This window comes from Protomyctophum parallelum, assembly GCF_964188405.1.
Source record: "Protomyctophum parallelum genome assembly, chromosome: 15".
NCBI lineage: Eukaryota > Metazoa > Chordata > Actinopteri > Myctophiformes > Myctophidae > Protomyctophum > Protomyctophum parallelum.
The window spans coordinates 27,717,325-27,736,591 of NC_139710.1; the positions used below are offsets into that span (position 1 = coordinate 27,717,325).

The 19,267-nt window shown below is 44.4% G+C and overlaps 1 protein-coding gene across 1 annotated transcript in view; it reads left to right on the forward strand.

Annotated features, from left to right (window-relative positions):
* The window catches only part of mamdc2a (MAM domain containing 2a), a 38,716-nt gene extending 24,102 nt beyond the window's left edge, over nucleotides 1–14,614 (forward strand). The window contains exons 6-15 of the mRNA XM_083784140.1: nucleotides 452–605; nucleotides 1,690–1,792; nucleotides 5,460–5,553; nucleotides 8,628–8,774; nucleotides 9,453–9,718; nucleotides 11,392–11,488; nucleotides 11,614–11,769; nucleotides 12,582–12,841; nucleotides 13,429–13,513; nucleotides 13,661–14,614. Of these exons, the coding sequence (XP_083640266.1) occupies nucleotides 452–605; nucleotides 1,690–1,792; nucleotides 5,460–5,553; nucleotides 8,628–8,774; nucleotides 9,453–9,718; nucleotides 11,392–11,488; nucleotides 11,614–11,769; nucleotides 12,582–12,841; nucleotides 13,429–13,513; nucleotides 13,661–13,722 (1,424 nt within the window). The 3' untranslated portion in view covers nucleotides 13,723–14,614. The remainder of the gene's footprint in view (nucleotides 1–451; nucleotides 606–1,689; nucleotides 1,793–5,459; nucleotides 5,554–8,627; nucleotides 8,775–9,452; nucleotides 9,719–11,391; nucleotides 11,489–11,613; nucleotides 11,770–12,581; nucleotides 12,842–13,428; nucleotides 13,514–13,660) is intronic.
* The last annotated feature ends 4,653 nt before the right edge of the window (nucleotides 14,615–19,267 follow it).

Here is a 19,267-nt window from a genome sequence, read left to right on the forward strand (position 1 = left end):
GCGATTGGCCAATCACAGTGCGTCCTTGCACAACTCGTGTAGGTTTTGGAATGATGCCTTTTCAGCACTTTTACTACCTCAGAGGCAAATACTGTACTTTTACTCCACTACAAGTATTTGAAAACTTTAGTTACTGGTTACTTTGTAGATTTGGATTATTATTATAAACAAAACATACATTAACCACTTCAGACCACATTTCGGCCATTTGAAAATAGCCGATCTACAAGCTTGTAGATCTGCCAGGACACAGTACTTTTACTTTTGCACATTAAGCACATTTTCATACCAATACTGTTGTACTTTTATTCGAGTAAATATTGAATTCCTGACTTTCACTTGTAACGTATATATGTCTACATTGCGGCATTGATACTTTTACTTATACCGGTAAGCAAAAACATGTGAGAACGTTTCCTTTTTTTCTCCCACCACTGGGCGTGCGCGTCAGGTCACTACATGTACGTGGACTCGGTGTACGCCAAGCGCTTCCAGGAGGTGGCCAAGCTGACCAGCCCCATGACCACGGTGCCCATGGCGGGCTGTCTGTCCTTCTACTACCAGCGGGACCAGGAGCGCGGCAACCTGTTCTCCTTGTTCACCAGGCACGTGCACACACATAGACATCAACCTCTTCTCCCTGTTCACCATGCAGGCACGTGCACACACACATAGACATCAACCTCTTCTCCCTGTTCACCATGCAGGCACGTGCACACACACACATAGACATCAACCTCTTATCCCTGTTCACCATGCAGGCACATGCACACTGCACACACACACATAGACATCAACCTCTTCTCCCTGTTCACCATGCAGGCACGTGCACACACACACATAGACATCAACCTCTTATCCCTGTTCACCATGCAGGCACGTGCACACTGCACACACACACATAGACATCAACCTCTTCTTCCTGTTCACCATGCAGGCACGTGCACACACACACACATAGACATCAACCTCTTCTCCCTGTTCACCATGCAGGCACGTGCACACACACATAGACATCAACCTCTTATCCCTGTTCACCATGCAGGCACGTGCACACTGCACACACACACATAGACATCAACCTCTTCTTCCTGTTCACCATGCAGGCACGTGCACACACACACACATAGACATCAACCTCTTCTCCCTGTTCACCATGCAGGCACGTGCACACACACATAGACATCAACCTCTTCTCCCTGTTCACCATGCAGGCACGTGCACACACATAGACATCAACATATTTTGTCCTCTGCATAGCTAAAGAGCTGTTTTACAATCTCTCAATGCGACACTATCAATCCGCTATTTTTTGCTATTTAGTTTTTTTGCCAAAAGTGCCCCTTTAGGGTATTCCAGAGCCATAGAGTATAGATAGAGTTACGCAAACTCCGTTCACTTCATGGGGCCAGTCCAATGGCGGCTCTTCTACATAGACTTCTATTGGTTTGTCCCTATTTGAAGGCTTCAATTAGGGACACCGGAGGTTTACGGAATGCATTGGAGTCTATGCGGGCTCGTGCGAGTACATGAACCACGTGACCGGGCTGTTTTCTGCCCCCTCAATATCGCAACTCTTCTATTAGATGGCTCTGGGGTATCCCATCCCTTGCGTCTCTAACGCTGTCTGCTCGTTGTTCCCCAGGGACCAGCTGGGTCTAACGCTCTGTGCTCGTTGTTCCCATGCAGGGACCAGCTGGGACACTACGAGGAGGTCTGGAGGCCAGACGTCTACACCACGTCCAACTGGATGCCGGTGGCCGTGGACATCAAGGCCCCGCACCCCCTGGAGGTCAGAGCCCGCCGTCGCAGTCGGTGCGTGTTCTTCTGTGAATGTTCTGGATTGCAGTGCGGTTGTCAAAGGTCTCTTGAGAGTTTGGCTCCATCTGTAGCCTTATACACTCTCAGACCTACATGTATAAGGGTTTATTTGGAACCCCCTCAAGGGATTCAGAGTGTCCCTATAGATCCCACTGGCAAATAACTGTTCAGCTCGAGACCCAAAGAAGAAATGTGGTGTGTGTCCCGGGACCCAAACTTACAAAAAGTTGTACACTCCAAGGGGCCATTTGGAAGCCCACTTTGAGATCCAGAGTGTTTCCAGTGAGCCAACATGCACAAAGGCAGCACCCTGACACTGTTTGACCAGAATGGAACAGAGGCATTAGCATTGGTAAAAACCTGTGAAGGAAGTATGGAGGTAATTTCTTTCCAATGTGACCGCTGTGCATAGAGCCAATAATATAATACTGTGGGTGACCTCATTAATGAACCACTTAAGCTCCATCTACAAGATGTAATCCAAACGAGTGCTGAGCGTGACGTGACTTGACTTCCAGCGCCATGATTGGCTTTGTCTTGTAAATGTCCATTAGATGTGTTTACAGCACGGCTCTAAATGAAACGGGTTACGTCATGGTTACACTTTGACTTGCTACATTATGTACACTCTCTGAGTTACAAATGGATAAACGACCACTGAAGATTAGACCGAGCAACTGAGCTGAGAGTGAGGCCTCATATACACACATATCAAACGCACATGCTGTGTTCCGTCTGTGTTTGATGGCCGCCTCAATGCCAATGGAAGTCACATGGTTTGACCAAACATTTGTGTTTGATGGCTATGTTCTGCCCATCAAACACAAATAAGGCACATGAGAGACGTGTCCACGTGGGCGTGTCAGTTAGTGTGCATCAGTCGCACGGCAGACATTCAGAGAACGTTGTGTGCCCAATATATAAATAATAAATACATCTCGTGACTGATTTCCCTTTCATACAATAAAACACTGCATGTCTCAGTGGAGGACAATGAGATGAGGTTGATGACAGTGTCAGACTGTTAGCCACACCACTAAAGCACGAGAAGTCGTGTGGCGCCCCTCACTTCACATAATCCTTCAACAGGTTTTAAAGTTGTCGGCGAGTCATCAGACCGTTATGTATTTCACACTACAGGGGTCTTTTTTTAAATTATCTTTGTGGCTTTCCCACTAAACGATTGGTCGCCGACTATAGGCATCACACACTGCAAGAGTTCACCAAGATGCGATCCAGATTCCAGACCCGATACATCATTTGTTTTTTATTCCAATTAATTTTGACATCGCACGACGCACGTACGTCAGGATCCCGTGATACAAGTGCGAGACCAGTTCATACTGTATGATGTCAAATATCAATCTTTTATCGGCGCTGGATCTTCTCGCAGGTCCTTTCACACACAGCGAGCAAAACCTCAGCGATCAAAGCCCGATCTTGCGCCAGATCGGGAGTTTTGTCGGCGAGCGCCAAAAATGCTCCCAGTCAGCATGATCGGAGCAAATATCGTGCAGTGTGTACGAGCCATAAGTGTGATATTTTAATTGAATGCAGTAACACGAAGGCCTGCAGGAGCCTAAATGCATCTGTTCAGGACTAGACTGCTGCTAAATTAAACGGGTCAAAAAACCTCTTCAGTGAGTGTGCATTGTTTGAAACATTCAGAGAAGGGCAGACAGGTCAGGCCTTTACAATGTGGAATTATTCCAATTATTTTGTTTATTATTTTTGTAAGTTTGAGTCCCATGGGATGGCGGCGAAACACATTATTTGGGTGTCAAGCTGAAAAAGAAAATAACCCTTATAAGTGGAATACAATTCACTGCTGTCGGGCAGAATCCTCTCATCTTACATTCTAAACTTTTGTGGATCACACGAAAGCATCAGAAGTTGCAGATCCACAATATTGAAGCGCAGCTCGGCGTGTTTTGAGCTTGTTGATCTGCTACTTTTGATGCTTTAAAAAAAAGAAATGTTCCCTGACAAATTCACAGCTTTGGACATATGAGGTTTCCACCCGACAGAGACACTATGAACAAGTGCATGAGAGTGAAACACTAGTGTTTGGGAAGTGCTGCAACATGCTATGAGCTTGCAGATCTGCTATGTTTGGCGCAGGACACCGGCCCGTAGCCTATAGTATAGTGTTTGGCTGTAAAACCTGAGTTTTCTTTTTTAAATCCTGCGCACACCTGCGTGCGTGCGTGCGTGCGTGCGTGCGTGCGTGCGTGTGTGTGTGCGTGTGTGTGTGTGTGTGTGTGTGTGTGTGTGTGTGTGTGTGTGTGTGTGTGTGTGTGTGTGTGTGTGTGTGTGTGTGTGCGCACGCACTCTGCTGTCTTGGAGGATCTCCAGCTGTGGCACACACACATTCCTGCAGCTTTATTTATGTTGGTGACACACACACACACACACACACACACACACACACACACACACACACACACACACACAACATTTTCCATGCGTTTCCATTGGGCTCTCACATGAATATGGTTTCTTGAGACTCGACTCTCAGTACCATTTCCTTTACAGTCTCCTCGCCTGCCAAAACACTCTCCCAGCAACCCCCCATCTCCCCTCTCCCCCCATCTCCCCTCTCCCTCCCGTCTGTCTGTCTGTCTGTCTGTCTGTCTGTCTGTCTGTCTGTCTGTCTGTCTGTCTGTCTGTCTGTCTGTCTGTCTGTCTGTCTGTCTGTCTGTCTGTCTGTCTGTCTGTCTGTCTGTCTGTCTGTCTGTCTGTCTGTCTGTCTGTCTGTCTGTCTGTCTGTCTGTCTGTCTGTCTGTCTGTCCGTCCGTCCGTCCGTCCGTCCGTCCGTCCGTCCGTCCGTCCGTCCGTCCGTCCGTCCGTCCGTCCGTCCGTCCGTCCGTCCGCCCGCCCGCCCGCCCGCAGTGGAACTAGCTGTTATCCCATTTTGGGCGGGAACCCATTTTGGTGTTAGCATCATGTCGTGCTTTAGCTATTGAAAAATAGCAGACCTACAAGCTCATATAGCGCGCCGCCGAGTGGCGCGCTACAAGCTCGTAGGTCTGCTATTTTTTGAAAAATCGAAGAGCGACTGACATAGAAGACATTTTTTTAATCTGATCTCAGGTCAGAATGAAAACTGCCAGGATGTAGAAGACATTTTTTAGAATCTGATCTCAGGTCAGAATGGGTTATATAACCCGCCCACCTACCGGCCTCAATGAAGTCACCTCGGCACCGCTCTGGAAAAGTCAGCTTAACTGACTCCGATTCAAAGTTTACCTTGAACTTTGTGTGCGTGTGTTTGCGTTGGTTTTGCGTGTGTGTCTGTGTGCGCGGGTGCGTGCGTGTGTGCACATGTATCGGTGTGTGTGTGTGTGTGTGTGTGTGTGAGTCGGTGTGTGTGTCTGTGTTTTCATTAATGTTTTCAATTCATTTATTTATTAACAGTGAAGCATAAATACTTAAAGGGCCTCTCTCTCTCTCTCTCTCTCTCTCTCTGTGTGTGTGTGTGTGTGTGTGTGTGTGTGTGTGTGTGTGTGTGTGTGTGTGTGTGTGTGTGTGTGTGTGTGTGTGTGTGTGTGTGTGTGTGTGTGTGTGTGTGTGTGTGCGTGCGTGCGTGCGTGCGCGCGTGCGTGCGTGCGTGCGTGCGCGCGTGCACGTCTTCACAGGTTGTGTATGAGGTAGCGTTCAACAGCGCCAGAGGAGGATATGTAGCAGTGGATGACATCTCCTTCTCTCCAGAGTTCTGTCACTCGGAGACAGGTGAGTGTCTCACATGTATTGTACCTCTGGTTACATCGGTTACATGGTCACATGGCAATTGGTCCGACAGGAACCGACACCCTAACCAAATCAAACTTTAAAATCCATCGAATACTAACCTCCAAATTGCAGGCGGGGGGTGCCTCTGATTTGCAACGATGTATCATTGCTGTTGGGCAGAAACCTCGTATCTCCATATATGATTTGGGGGTCCTGGCAAAGTTTGGGAATGAATGAATATACGGTTGTGTGGTGTGTGTGTGTTGCAGGCCGGCCCAACAGCCTGCCTGAGTGGAGGGACTCACTCCTCCCTATACCAACTATCAACTCTGTATAGAGTTGTGACCATGGCTCTGACCACATGGTCTACCCCGCCCATACAGTGGTGGACAGTATGCTACTTTAGATGCTTTTCGTGTTTCTGCCCGACAACAACGACATGGCTTTTGATTGATTGATTGATTGATTGAAGTATATTTATTAACAATTTGCATAATTTCAGTACATTTCAAGCACAACTCAATACAAAAAAGTGGCAAGTAGAAAGATGAAAAGTTTATCCTGTGGAATAGGCAGGGGTTTGTAATTGTCCCAATCAGAGGAGAGAGAAAAAGGACCTGGGTAGAATAGTCTAGAATATTTTGTTTGTCTATCGGCAACCACACTAATTAACAAGCGAGTGGTGGCCCAGCAGCGCGAGCTGACTGAGCTCCAAATTACTCAAAGCAGCATCCAGTGGCTGCATGGGCGGCAGAGTGGACATAGACCTTGGTGTTCGTCTATGGTTTAAATATGCCATACAGTTGCTCAACCTTGATTCATTTCACATCTACGCCTACTAGTTTTATTTTTTTTAAAGAACATACAGTACCGGTATTCGGCAAGTTCCAGTTCTACTGAAGTCTGTTCCATTCAATCGTGCGATAGCCTCCGCTCCACCAACCTCTTATTTATTTCATGTCCAGCTGAAGAAGTGCCCTAGGCAGTGCTTTCTTCCTCATAAAAGCTGCCTGTGTGAATAAGCCCCATGTGGCCTGGCTGGTACACTGTACGTCGGGCTCTATACTTGCATGAGAGCAGGACTGATTTGTTCCTGACCTGTTGTTTTGCCAGGTAACATTCCAGGGAGAAACTCTGTGAACTCGGCATGTGTTCTGTCAGCGTACAGCAGGTGTTACTGTGGTAGAGCCTGGATCAGTGGTTCCCAAACCAACCTTTTCTTTCTGGGTCAGCGCATAGTGCCCCTGCACGTGAGAATCTCAAAAGCGTTTGCGGCCCTGCCCCCTCATCTGAGCGCTTTAATTAAGGCTCATTCATAGTCTGGATTTTCGGTGGTGAGGTGACCACCGCTCCGGTGGTGAGGTGACCACCGGAGCTGAAATAACGTTGAGCGGTGGTGAGTACAAACAGAGAGAAGGGCTGGGGCGGTGGCGGTGGTTTGCTCTTCACCGCGGCTTTTGACGTCATGTTGTAGTTCGGTGGTCACCTCAGCACCGAAAATCCAGACTATGAATGAGCCTTAAGAACACGGCAGCCAAGCATGTTTACTGTTACAATTGTTTTTAAAGACAGTGACAAGCAGCGAAGGTATAGTCAAGGCTCGGGAATCAAAGCCACGACTCATTGTCAGGATATGATATGATATGATATGATATGATATGATATGATATGATATGATATGATATGATATGATATGATATGATATGATATGATATGAACTTTATTTGTATAGTGCTTTCAAAACATAGTTCCAATGGAAAGGATGCATTAGAGCCTATAAGTGATACGTGTGGCCTGGTGGTTACTGTGGTTAAGCACGCACGCACGCATGCACACACGCACGCATGCACGCACACACCCACGCACGCACACACGCACGCACGAACGCACGCACGCACGCACGCGCACACACACACACACACACACACACACACACACACACACACACACACACACACACACACACAGCCCATGCAGAGTTGTGTTTAGTAGCTCATTAACCCATTGAGTTTATCCACCGTGACATGAGATGTGTGTTCATCTGATGGCACTAATTGAACGCTGCTCGCTCCCTGAGTCGGCCACTTAACCCCCCCCCCCCCCCCCCTCAATCAAATAATATAGCTTCCCTGTGAAGCCTTGATTACATGGAGATCTTTTGTTTTTGTAGCATTCATTTAATAACATGAAGAAAGAACTAGATGAACTGAAGTGGTCATGTGATGGTCAGTATCACGGTCAGTATCATGACAGTATCATGATACTATCCTGATGTCAGTATCATGTCAGTATCATGACAGTATCATGACAGTATCATGTCAGTATCATGACAGTATCATGTCAGTATCATGACAGTATCATGACAGTATCATGACAACTGTATCATGACAGTATCATGACAGTATCATGTCAGTATCATGACAGTATCATGTCAGTATCATGACAGTATCATGACAGTATCATGACAACTGTATCATGTCAGTATCATGACAGTATCATGACAGTATCATGACAGTATCATGACAGTATCATGTCAGTATCATGACAGTATCATGACAGTATCATGACAACTGTATCATGACAGTATCATGACAGTATCATGGTCAGTATCATGATACTATCCTGATGTCAGTATCATGTCAGTATCATGACAGTATCATGACAGTATCATGACAGTATCATGACAGTATCATGTCAGTATCATGACAGTATCATGTCAGTATCATGACAGTATCATGGTCACTATCATGCCTTTTTTTGTAACCAGCGTGCTCTGACTTATCTGGTATCCTCTTATCAATATCATCCATAAAGGTACTGGGTCGCACACAGTGGCAAGAGTGAGCTTTTTCCCTTTTATTTCATCTTCACATCATGTCACAAAAGAGACAAACGTATCTCTATCATGTCAGTATCGTGGTCACTATCATAGTATAATTTTTACAGATTGTTTGCCGCTCCCATACCCCCCCCCCCCCCCCCCCCCAGCCCCGCTCTCCCCACTTATTATGACTAGCGTTCACGTGGCTAAAATATAGATCATTGTATTTTCAGTGTTGTGTTCTCTGTTCCAGAGCCTACAGTGGACCCGTCAATAGCAAACTGTGACTTTGAGGACGGCTTGTGTCTCTACTACCAGGAGCGAGTGGAGAGCAAGGTGTGGAACAGGGTTTCGGTGAAACCCAACGTCTACCGGATAGGAGACCATTCCACGGGGACAGGTGACCTTTCACCTTTCATGTACACTCATGTACAGTTATTCTTAACCTTTTGTTTTTTCTTACCCCCCCCCCCCCATTTCATATGTGTTAGGCCAGTGGTTCTCAACGAGTGGTCCGGCGACCACCCGTGGTCCTTGAGGGGGGTTCCAGGTGGTCCCCAGCTAAATGATGGAGAGTTGGTAACCAAATGGACCCTGATAATTATTTAGAGTAAGATCAAACCAAAAGAAATGTGTACTCAGTGTTTGGGAACCAGTGGTATACACTGTTCTTTTTGGGTCATGGGTTAAAATAGTTTGGGAACATTTTCAAATGGGCAGAGCATAGTCGACGTTGGTCCCTCAGGTCCGCAACGGTTCTCTCCTCCTCCCCCTGACCCCATGCAGGCTCTTTAACCCATTCTGACCTGAGATCAGATTCATACGAGGTTTCCACTGGACACACACTGGTCTGATTAACCCATTCTGACCTGAGATCAGATTCTAAAAATCGTTCTTTGATTTAAAAAAAAATAGCAGACCTACAAGCTCGTAGCGCGCCACTCGGTGGCGCGCTATGAGCTTGTAGATCTGCTATTTTTCAATAGCTAAAGCATAACATGATGCTAACACCAAAAGGGGTTCCCGTTCAGAAATGGGTTAATGCTTCTCTCCTCCTCTCCCCCTGACCCCAATGCAGGCTCTTTCCTGCTGGCGAACACCCGCTTTGCGTCCAGACCGGGCTACGTGGGCCGGCTCCACGGGCCCTTCCTGCCGGGGAACCACTGGTACTGCCTGAGGTTCTACTACCTGCTGCACGGCTTCAGGAAGGTGGACAACGCCCTGGTCCTGTACATCTACGACGAGAACAACGTGGCCCAGGAGAAGGTGTGGAGTCTGGCCGACAGCACCAGAGACGTGTGGACCGAGGTGGACGTCACCTACACCAAGCCCATGCCCACCAAGGTACTGTGGGGGGGTGGGGCGATTCCTTTCATTATTTTTCTTTCTTTATTTTTTATCCCACGATTTTTGCAACCCATTTTTTTTCACCCATAGTTTCAATTATCTAATGTACATACTCCTGGGCGCTACACTCCCTCTGCCAACCTGGGGAGAGCAACGGACTGACCTCATGCTTCCTTCTATATGCATGAGGAGTCCAGTTTCACCTGACAGGATCAGGGAGTTTCCCCGGTTGGACGTAGCGCGTGGAAGGAACACTTTATTCCAAGCATTTCCTTTCCCCTCAATCAGGCAGCCCGGCTGACCAGGGGGAGGCAGTATAGAGACCTGCAGGATTACCGCATGTTTTTTTGTGGGACACGGAGAACATGTAAACTCCACACCAATTGGAATAGGCCTTTTCGGCCTATTCCAATTGGAATGGAATATGACCCAAAACAATTGAATGATATCGACTGATATCGAATGATTTCACACCAGCTCAGTGGCCTTGTGGTTAGAGTGTCCGCCCTGAAACTGGGAGGTCGGGGTTCGATCCCAAAGACTGTAAAAATGGGACCCAATGCCTCAATGCTTGGCACTCAGCATCGAAGGGTTGGATTGGGGAGTCAAATCTACTAATCGAATGATTCCCGAGCGCGGCACGGCTGCAGCTCACCGCTCCTTGGCTGCGGCTCACCGCTCCTTGGCTGCGGCTCACCGCTCCAAGAGATGGGTCAAATGCGGAGAACAAATTTCACTGCGGTAACATGTGTGACAAATCGTACGACTTTGACTTTGATGTTGATCACATGACAATGGAGACAATGATGTGTAGTCTACTGACATTTAGACAGCACTTGTCTGTATGTTATTTAGACAGATGCCAGGTGGCATCCTATAGTTTTTATAGTTTCAATGTACACCAAAAGATGCCCATGTATGGTGCCGAAATTGCCGCTGTGATTGACTGCTGTGATTGGCTGTAAGGTGTGACATTCTGCACTGTGATTGGCTGAGCATCACATAACGGCAGGGACGTGCAGAGAGTGTTAGAGGGGCAGGGGCTGAAATCCTGTAAGAGGGCACTTTTGGACAAAAGTAGCGAAAATAGAAGATCTACAAGCTCACAACGCGTCGAGAGCTTGTAGATCAGCTATTTTCGGGGAGCAACCCAGAACTCTTTAGCTGGTGGAGATGCGGTGTACGACATGGATTTCGAAACAAATTTGTTCCAACGCAAAATACTGTGTTCAAGTTCAGGAGACTTCGGGGGGAAAAAAGCAATTCTCCTGAATGCTGCCTTCCGGTATGGCATGGAAAGGGGAGGAAGGCATTTGCATTTCTTTCACCATAGTAAATGCTGCATTTGTGGTCTGGAGAGGGCAGTTGTTTTACAGACGGGTAAAAGTGTAAAAGTGTCTATGTGTGCACGCCCCTGCATAACGGGTGTTCCACAGGGGAAACCTGTTATATATAAGTGGCAGATAAAGGGGAGGAGAGAGACAGAACGGTCATATCCCCGAACGGATAGATTATTATTATAATGTTTAATAGGTTCTTTGTGTGTGTGTGTGTGTGTGTGTGTGTGTGTGTGTGTGTGTGTGTGTGTGTGTGTGTGTGTGTGTGTGTGTGTGTGTGTGTGTGTGTGTGTGTGTGTGTGTGTGTGTGTGTGTGTGTGTCTTGACTTGCAGGTGGTGTTTGTCAGTATATGCAAGAACTTCTGGGACTGTGGCCTCGTAGCCATCGATGACATCACCGTCACCTTGGGAGACTGCCAGCTTACTGCGAGTAAGATGTTGTTGAATGCTCGCCTATTTTGTGCCCAAGTGTTTCACCAGCTGTCTGTCTATTTGCAGTGCACCCACAACGGGGACATGTATACAGGGTTGATATGGTTGCGTGTTTGATTGCAGCATCTCGAGCCTCCCTGCAAGGCCAGTGTACCTTTGAGCAAGGCATGTGTGGCTTCGTTCAGGAGAAGGAGCGGGATGACGCAGACTGGCTGCGGGTTCGAGGACAGACGCCCACCTCCTACACTGGCCCCAGAGGGGACCACACCACTGGGGTGGGTGAGTCAAACATTCATTGCTTCCCTTGGATCGACGTATATCGTCACTGTTGTCCGGCAGAAACCTGTGTGCCAAAGTGGCCATTGAGAGAGAAAATATATCCCATTTAGGCCTGAGGCCGATTCTAAAAAAGGACTTCTGAAGCCTGACCTAAGTTTTCTGAAAAACTTCAAATAGCAGCACAAAGTTTATATTTTTTTGAATACTGTACTTACTGTACAGAACCCCAAAATGGGTTCCCGGGCCTCAGGGGGTAAAACACCAAAAGGGGTTCCCGCCCAGAAAGTTACTACCTTGAACGCTCAAGTTAATAATTCAATTTTAATTCAAGTTTGGTTTTTCATATTACTTGAGATCTACAAGCTCACAACGGGTCGCATTTGTGAGCTTGTAGTTTTGAAAAAGGTTCACCTGTATGACATCCAAAATAGGGACGCCATGTTGTGGTTGTCTGTGGATTTTATGAATGAAAAGTATTTAATTAGTATTAACAAGAGCTTGGATTCATTGGAACACAGGTTATTTTTTCTATATGCCGAAAAAGTAGGCTAACAATGTTTGACATTTGATACTGTAGTGAAAGTCTCTCTGTAGTGAAAGTGTATTTTTGTTTAAATGTGTGAGAGTTGTGTGAGACATTATATAGAGGATATGCGCATCATATCACCGTACCCAGATGTTATGTGGGAACATTACTGAGTACTGCAAAATTACAAGCCGTTCCCTCCCTTAGTGGAGTTAGACCCTTGAACCAGAATGGCCCCATCATCAGAGTCTGTGTCTCACACGTGTACCCGTGCTCCCTGCTGCAGGTCACTTCCTGTACATCGAAGCGTCTTTAATGCGTCCGGGTCAGAAGGCGCGGCTCCTGTCGTCGGACCTGCGGGGGTCCCGGGACCCCCAGTGTCTGGCCTTCCACTACCAGATGTACGGCTCCGGCTCCGGCATCCTGAGCGTGCTCCTGCGCCAGCCCCACCAGGAGAAGGACACGTTGCTGTGGAGGCGTCGGGGGGAGCAGGCCGTGGGCTGGCTGCGCGCCACCGCGGATTACACGTGTACCGCCAGGCATCAGGTACCGCCCCGTCCGCCGCAGTGCTTCTCAAACGTTTGCAGGGAAAGCCCCAAACAGACTCTAGGGAAGGGTATTCTTTCCAAAATGGCGTACGCCAATCGGAACACACCACATCTTATCTTTTTTTCGAAACCGGATCACACAGATCCGTTTTGGAATGTCTGTGGTGGAGGAAAATGATTGAAAATAGCAGATCTGCTGTTTTTGCCAACATATAAATGGATAAAGTGTTTAAAATTATGCTTTATCTGGGGACCCCCTGGGGGTCTCCGGGCCCAATGCATCAGACAACAAACACCCATTTGATTTATCATTTGATTATATTGTTAATCTCTGGGACCCGATTTACAATGTAAAATCCTCACGTGTTTAACTCTGAGAGTGTACAAATGCAACCAAATAGACCCGTATGAGTCCATTTGGTTCCATTTCTACACTCTCATAGAGTTACTAGTCACTTTTCAGATTAAGATAATTAAAAGAAAACATACCATAAGAAAAAAATGCTTGTTTATGCTTACTATCTGAAATGATATTGATAGATATCAAATGTACTCAGTTTCATATGGACATTTTGTGTTTTTCAGATTATAATTGAAGCGATTCGAGGCCCAACGTTAAGAAGTGATATCGCTATCGACGATATTTCGCTGAAAAGAGGGCCGTGTAAAGGTGAATACTTTACATCTGTAGCCTACAAGCCACGTAAAAAAACAACACTTTGATATTGTTTACATAGTACAGATGCTTGTAGCCCCGATGCAGTACTTTGCAGAAAAGAAAGAAAGAAAATAAATGTATTTCTCTCTCTCTCCTCAGACCCCGGTGATGTTATTCCATACTCTGGCTTCTCAGAAAACTTCAACGAGATTGAATACTGAGACCGTGCAGAATGTAGTTTTATTTGTGTGTGTGTGAGTGCAGCTGTGTGGGTACAACGTAAACCAAGTATGTGTGTTAGAAGCCTACTGCGACAACTTACTGAGCGATGCTTCTGTTTCGTCCAGGACTTTTCACAACACGCCGCCATTCTTATTTTGCCTTTCTGTTGTGTCGGAACTTGTGTAAGAAACATGCCAAGAATGCAATATGTTCTGTTTTTATACGTGCAGCTTTTCCGATTACATTACGAGGTTAATGCAATTGCATTGGATGACGGTGCACATCAAGGATTAATGTTTCTCGCCGCCTGTTTTCAAAGCAATTCACTTCCCTTTGAAGATATTAAGGGCTTTTGATACACTTTGTTGCGCGCAGTGACGCGCACCAAAAATAGCTGATCTACTCTGCAGTGTTTTGGTTCTAGAGTTAAAGATCTCTTTTGGCACAGTCCAAGTCACAAACTGTGGCAAGCAGGGAGGTTCAACGCAGAAGATTTTAGCGAAACTTGTGAAGCTACTGACCCAAGTTTGCGAGGTTGGGTGTCGGTTTGTTTCACAATTCAGTAAAAACAGATTTTTAACTTTGACAACGGATTTCGGTCCAGCTTTATCATCGTGTCAGAGTGATGCCATGTGCAAGGGTGTCCACAAAGTCCGTAGTCATCACAGGGACCCTTGTTTTTGAGCAGTGCTAACTGCTAACCTCTCCAATGTGTAGCTTTGTGTGCATGTCTACCCCCTCCCCCCCGCTAACTTCACACAAGTGTGATTTGTTATTATTCTTCCCAGACCTGAGGCAAATGCCTTCTAAATCTGTGGTTCTCAAACGTTTTCGTGCCAAAGACCCTCCAAAATTATGTGTATTTTGCCACGTACAGAAGATTAACCTGACTCCGCCTGATGGGGCAGTAGAGAGTACACAGGTTCCTAGGGGGGAACCTGTGTACTCTCTACTGCCCCTCTCTAGATGGCTTCCCATCTGAAAAGGTATTGTACCAGGGTGGAGAGGAAGAAAATCACACTTGTGTGAAGTGAGGGGCACCCACTGTATATTTATATCGGTTTGTTTAGTGCCCTAAAAAAAACGTCCATATAGACTTGGCGAGCAAACGGTTTTACATCATGTACTCTAAAGTGCTCTAAACAAACGTTAAACATTCCATAGACATGTGACGTAATCTTCAAAAGCCATGCATTGGAGGGGCTAGCACCCCTCAAAAATAGCACACCCCAATGTGACGTGAGCAGTGACTTTGAGGTAACTGGGACTTCAGTACTGCTGCACCCACTATTAAGTATTTGATGATGATGTTTGCTTAAAGCAAACATAAAAAGTCCATAGACTTGGCTGCCACATGACGTCATGTCTGAAAGCCAGACGTTAACTCGGAGGGGCTCAATGATGTGTGATGATGATGTATAGATCCCCATGATCTCACATGACATCATTGGGGGTGGAACTCATAATAATTATATTGACACCCAGACACACACGATGTTGGAGCGGTTAGCACAACTCAAGAGGCCAACTACAGACCTCTGAGGGACTCCGGTCAACAATGTACATAGGGTTTTAAGTTTAATGGAGATGGCACTCGTGACAGAGTACAATGCTAAATGTTTCCATCCAGGTGACCTTTTTATGAGGAAAGCATGGCAAACTTGACACAGATTTGTGTTACTGTCTGTAATTCTTTTCCAATAAAGTAAAAGGGAATTACATTTGAAAATGGTTTGTGGTTTGTATCTTAACATACGAGACTAGGTGCCCGACATTTGGCGTGCTCCGAATAGTGGGGGGTGAAGGATAAAATTAATAAACAAAAATGATGAAAATCATGCTTTTCGACTGTACGAAAAAAAGAAAAAAAAAACTATGACAATTATGCTTTTGGACGGCATGAGTCGTTTTTCATGGTTTTCGATGATAATCAAAAATGTCCCTTCGAGACTAGGGCCATTTAATTTTGGCCGGGGGTGGTCTCTCTGTGATGTCATTTTTCATGTTATATATATAACCAACCTATAGAGCCCCATTGTGAACCCGGACATGTTGAGTACACCAAGGTTTTATGTTAGAAATGTTTAGTATGGGTCCCCAGCATGTAGAAACTGCCCGGATGCTAACTTGCATGTTGAGCAATTTTCATAATTGGCATGATATGTGACCATACCATTAACAACCTATAGAAGGCAAAATATTCAAAATTTCATCATGCTTTATGTAGCATGTGATGTGTCAAACTAGGGGGTTTTCATGATCCATTTCCCCCGGGACCATGGACTATAGCCCATGGTTTTTCATCATTTTTGATGATGGTCTCGGACGGCATACACTATGGTGTCGCATGCCGTTTTTCATCATTTTGGAGAATTACAAAAAATAATAATAATAATAATATGGTTTCTCCTCTGTATTATCTGATTATGATCATGATAACACTTAAAAGCACTAAAGACACCTTTGTTGCACATCAAACACCATTAGAATGTAGCCAGTGACCTAACTCGCCAAACTACTTTGCCTTGAGAACATTGATACAAAAAAATACAAAAGAAAACAGATTTGTCTATCGTTTGTCGTGCTGTTGTTTATCTAGATGTTTGAATGTTCATGAACCACAACACAGACTCATACAAGAATAAATATATCAAGTGCAAGACAATACTCTGAATATAAATAAGTAATAAAGTAATAAAAACTAAAGGGAATCCATAAAAAAGCATATGTTATGGGTCAACATTAGTTTAAGTTGTAGGTCACGGTCATTCCAAGTGGTTGGGGCATTAAAACAAAAGGCTGTTTTCCCTATAGGTAACTTCTCGGTATCGGGTGGTTCTCCTCAGTTTGGTGTTTACTTTGGGGACCTTAGTGTGAGCCAGTCACTGGAGTCCTAAATATGTAGAGTATATGTTACCGGATTCCAATCCAGCACAGCTTTAATAATACTGACCTTGATACTGACAATATAATAATTAGGGCTGGAGTGCAAAGGCTCTTCACCTTGATACTGACAATATAATAATTAGGGCTGGAGCGCAAAGGCTCTTCACCTTGATACTGACAATATAATAATTAGGGCTGGAGTGCAAAGGCTCTTCACCTTGATACTGACAATATAACAATTAGGGCTGGAGTGCAAAGGCTCTTCACCTTGATACTGACAATATAATAATTAGGGCTGGAGTGCAAAGTCTCTTCACCTTGATACTGACAATATAATAATTAGGGCTGGAGTGCAAAGGCTCTTCACCTTGATACTGACAATATAATAATTAGGGCTGGAGTGCAAAGTCTCTATAAGTGACATTTTAACAATCTTAGCCTACAGGAGAGCAAAAAATGAATTTTCATTGATTGTAACATATTTAAGTAATAGATAATACTTTTATACAGATGTGGACAAGTGGTTGTATTGACACACGATAGGCTACTGACCATGACACTGACCTTGATACTGATGTGATATTATCATGTCAGTATCATGATGATACTGGCATGATACTGACCATGTTATACTGGCCATGATATTGACATACAGTAATACTGACCATGATACTGAGATGACACTGACCATGATGACATGAAACTGACCATGATACTGGAAATACTGACATGATACAGACCATGATACTGACATGATATTAAATTATAAATAATATTTTACCTTCTGACCTTTATATAAAAGTCAGTTTCTCAACAAATGTCACATACACCCTTTATGTGGGCCCACGGCATGGTAACTGATAGGGAAATTAGGCTGTCAAGGCCAAACAAATGAAGAAGTGAAAATGTTTCAGGCACTAGTAGTGTTGTTTAGGCTAAAGGGGTGTTTCACTTTGAATAGCCTACTTCTGAGGTTACCATAAGCCTACATACTCTGGCTTGTGCACCCCAGCAATTTTTAAGTTAGGCCTACTTGATTCAATATTTAGTATTTTATAAAAAAAAGTACACACTAAACCCAAGCGTTTAGGTTATAAACAGTTTTAAACACATATTTGTAACACTTTTTAAACGTGTCACAGTGTTTAGATTATAAACAGAACAACATGTTTAATCCCTGTAACACTTTTTAAACACATAAACGTGTTTAGTTTTTACAATCAAAGTCAGTCATATAGGTGTTTAGAATTCGAACACTAGGTGTTCTCGTGAGGTGTTTGAGTGAACTCGTGTTCTACTGTATTTTATGACCATTAATAAACACTTGGCATTTTATTATTACACACATGGTGTTTAGGTTTAAACGCGTCACATGTTCCAGGGATTTACAGTAAATAAAATGTTTGGTTTTAACCAAAAAAAACATCACTTATAAGTGATGTTTTTTTTGGTTAAAACCAAACATTTTATTTCTTTTTGTATTTTTTAAGGTTAAACACTATACGATATACTATAGTAATCATGCCATAGTGTGTTGAGTGTGTGTTTGTTCAGTAACGGAATTCGTTCCCTGTCACTCTTTAAAGAAACTAGCCTACATTTTCAGGTGGGTTGCAACATTCCAGCCACTCAGGAGAGAGTCACCCATTAATCAGCTTAATTTCATATAGCGGCTGTCGACTATAGTTACAGTTCCAATTTTGTCGTCATCACTTCCAATTTCACTTGCATCTGTATCCTGTTCACTATCCTGATTGGATCCAATTGGTATAACCAAATGCAGTTTCTGTTTAATAATAATAATAATCCATCCATACATCAGTTTAAGTGAGTTCAGTTTAAGCAGAGCGTGCATTTCCATTTTCCAGGTCACATGAATTTATTTATTTATTATAAATAGCAACATAAATAAAATAAAAATGTGCCCAAAATGTGAAAGAGTACCTACAGTTGAGTAGGGCCTACACATATTCTGGAGGTAATTCAACTTTTTTGGGAGGAGGTGAAGGAAGAAGTCTGTAAAAGTAGGCTATTGGTTATATCATAGAGCTTTGATCACTACAATGTATGGCTGCTGATGGGAAATTATTAAACAAATGCAATGTTAAGTTGATTAGAATACTCCTGCATATTGCGAGAAATAGCATTTTTAGGTATGGATTGCTAAGGATCCACCGTCATTAGCAGACTGGTATGAAACCGTGTTAAGGATACTGCAGCCTTTAATGGAAACTTACAGGTACGTCATATACAGTATGACTGTGACAATGCAAGGCTTTGTAAAGGTGTGGCAACCTGCATGCCTGTGTGAAAAGTGGGAGCGATTGGTGCAGGCGGTGAGGAGATACGGCTGTGTTTCTGACAGACAGACAAACATTCAGACATTGACGGAATTATAGTATTATTATATTATATATTATATTATAGTATTATTATGATATAGTATATCTATTATAGTATATAGTATTGACTGATGACTGATTGACTGATGACTGATGACTATAGTATGAGGATGATGATTGTAGATGTTTGTTAAATGTAACAAAAATTGATATGAAATTGTTTGTGAACCACTGAAATTGCTAGTGATAACACAAACACAGATGCTGTGGGAAAACTATGAAGATATAAAATATGTACTAAACAATATTGTCAATA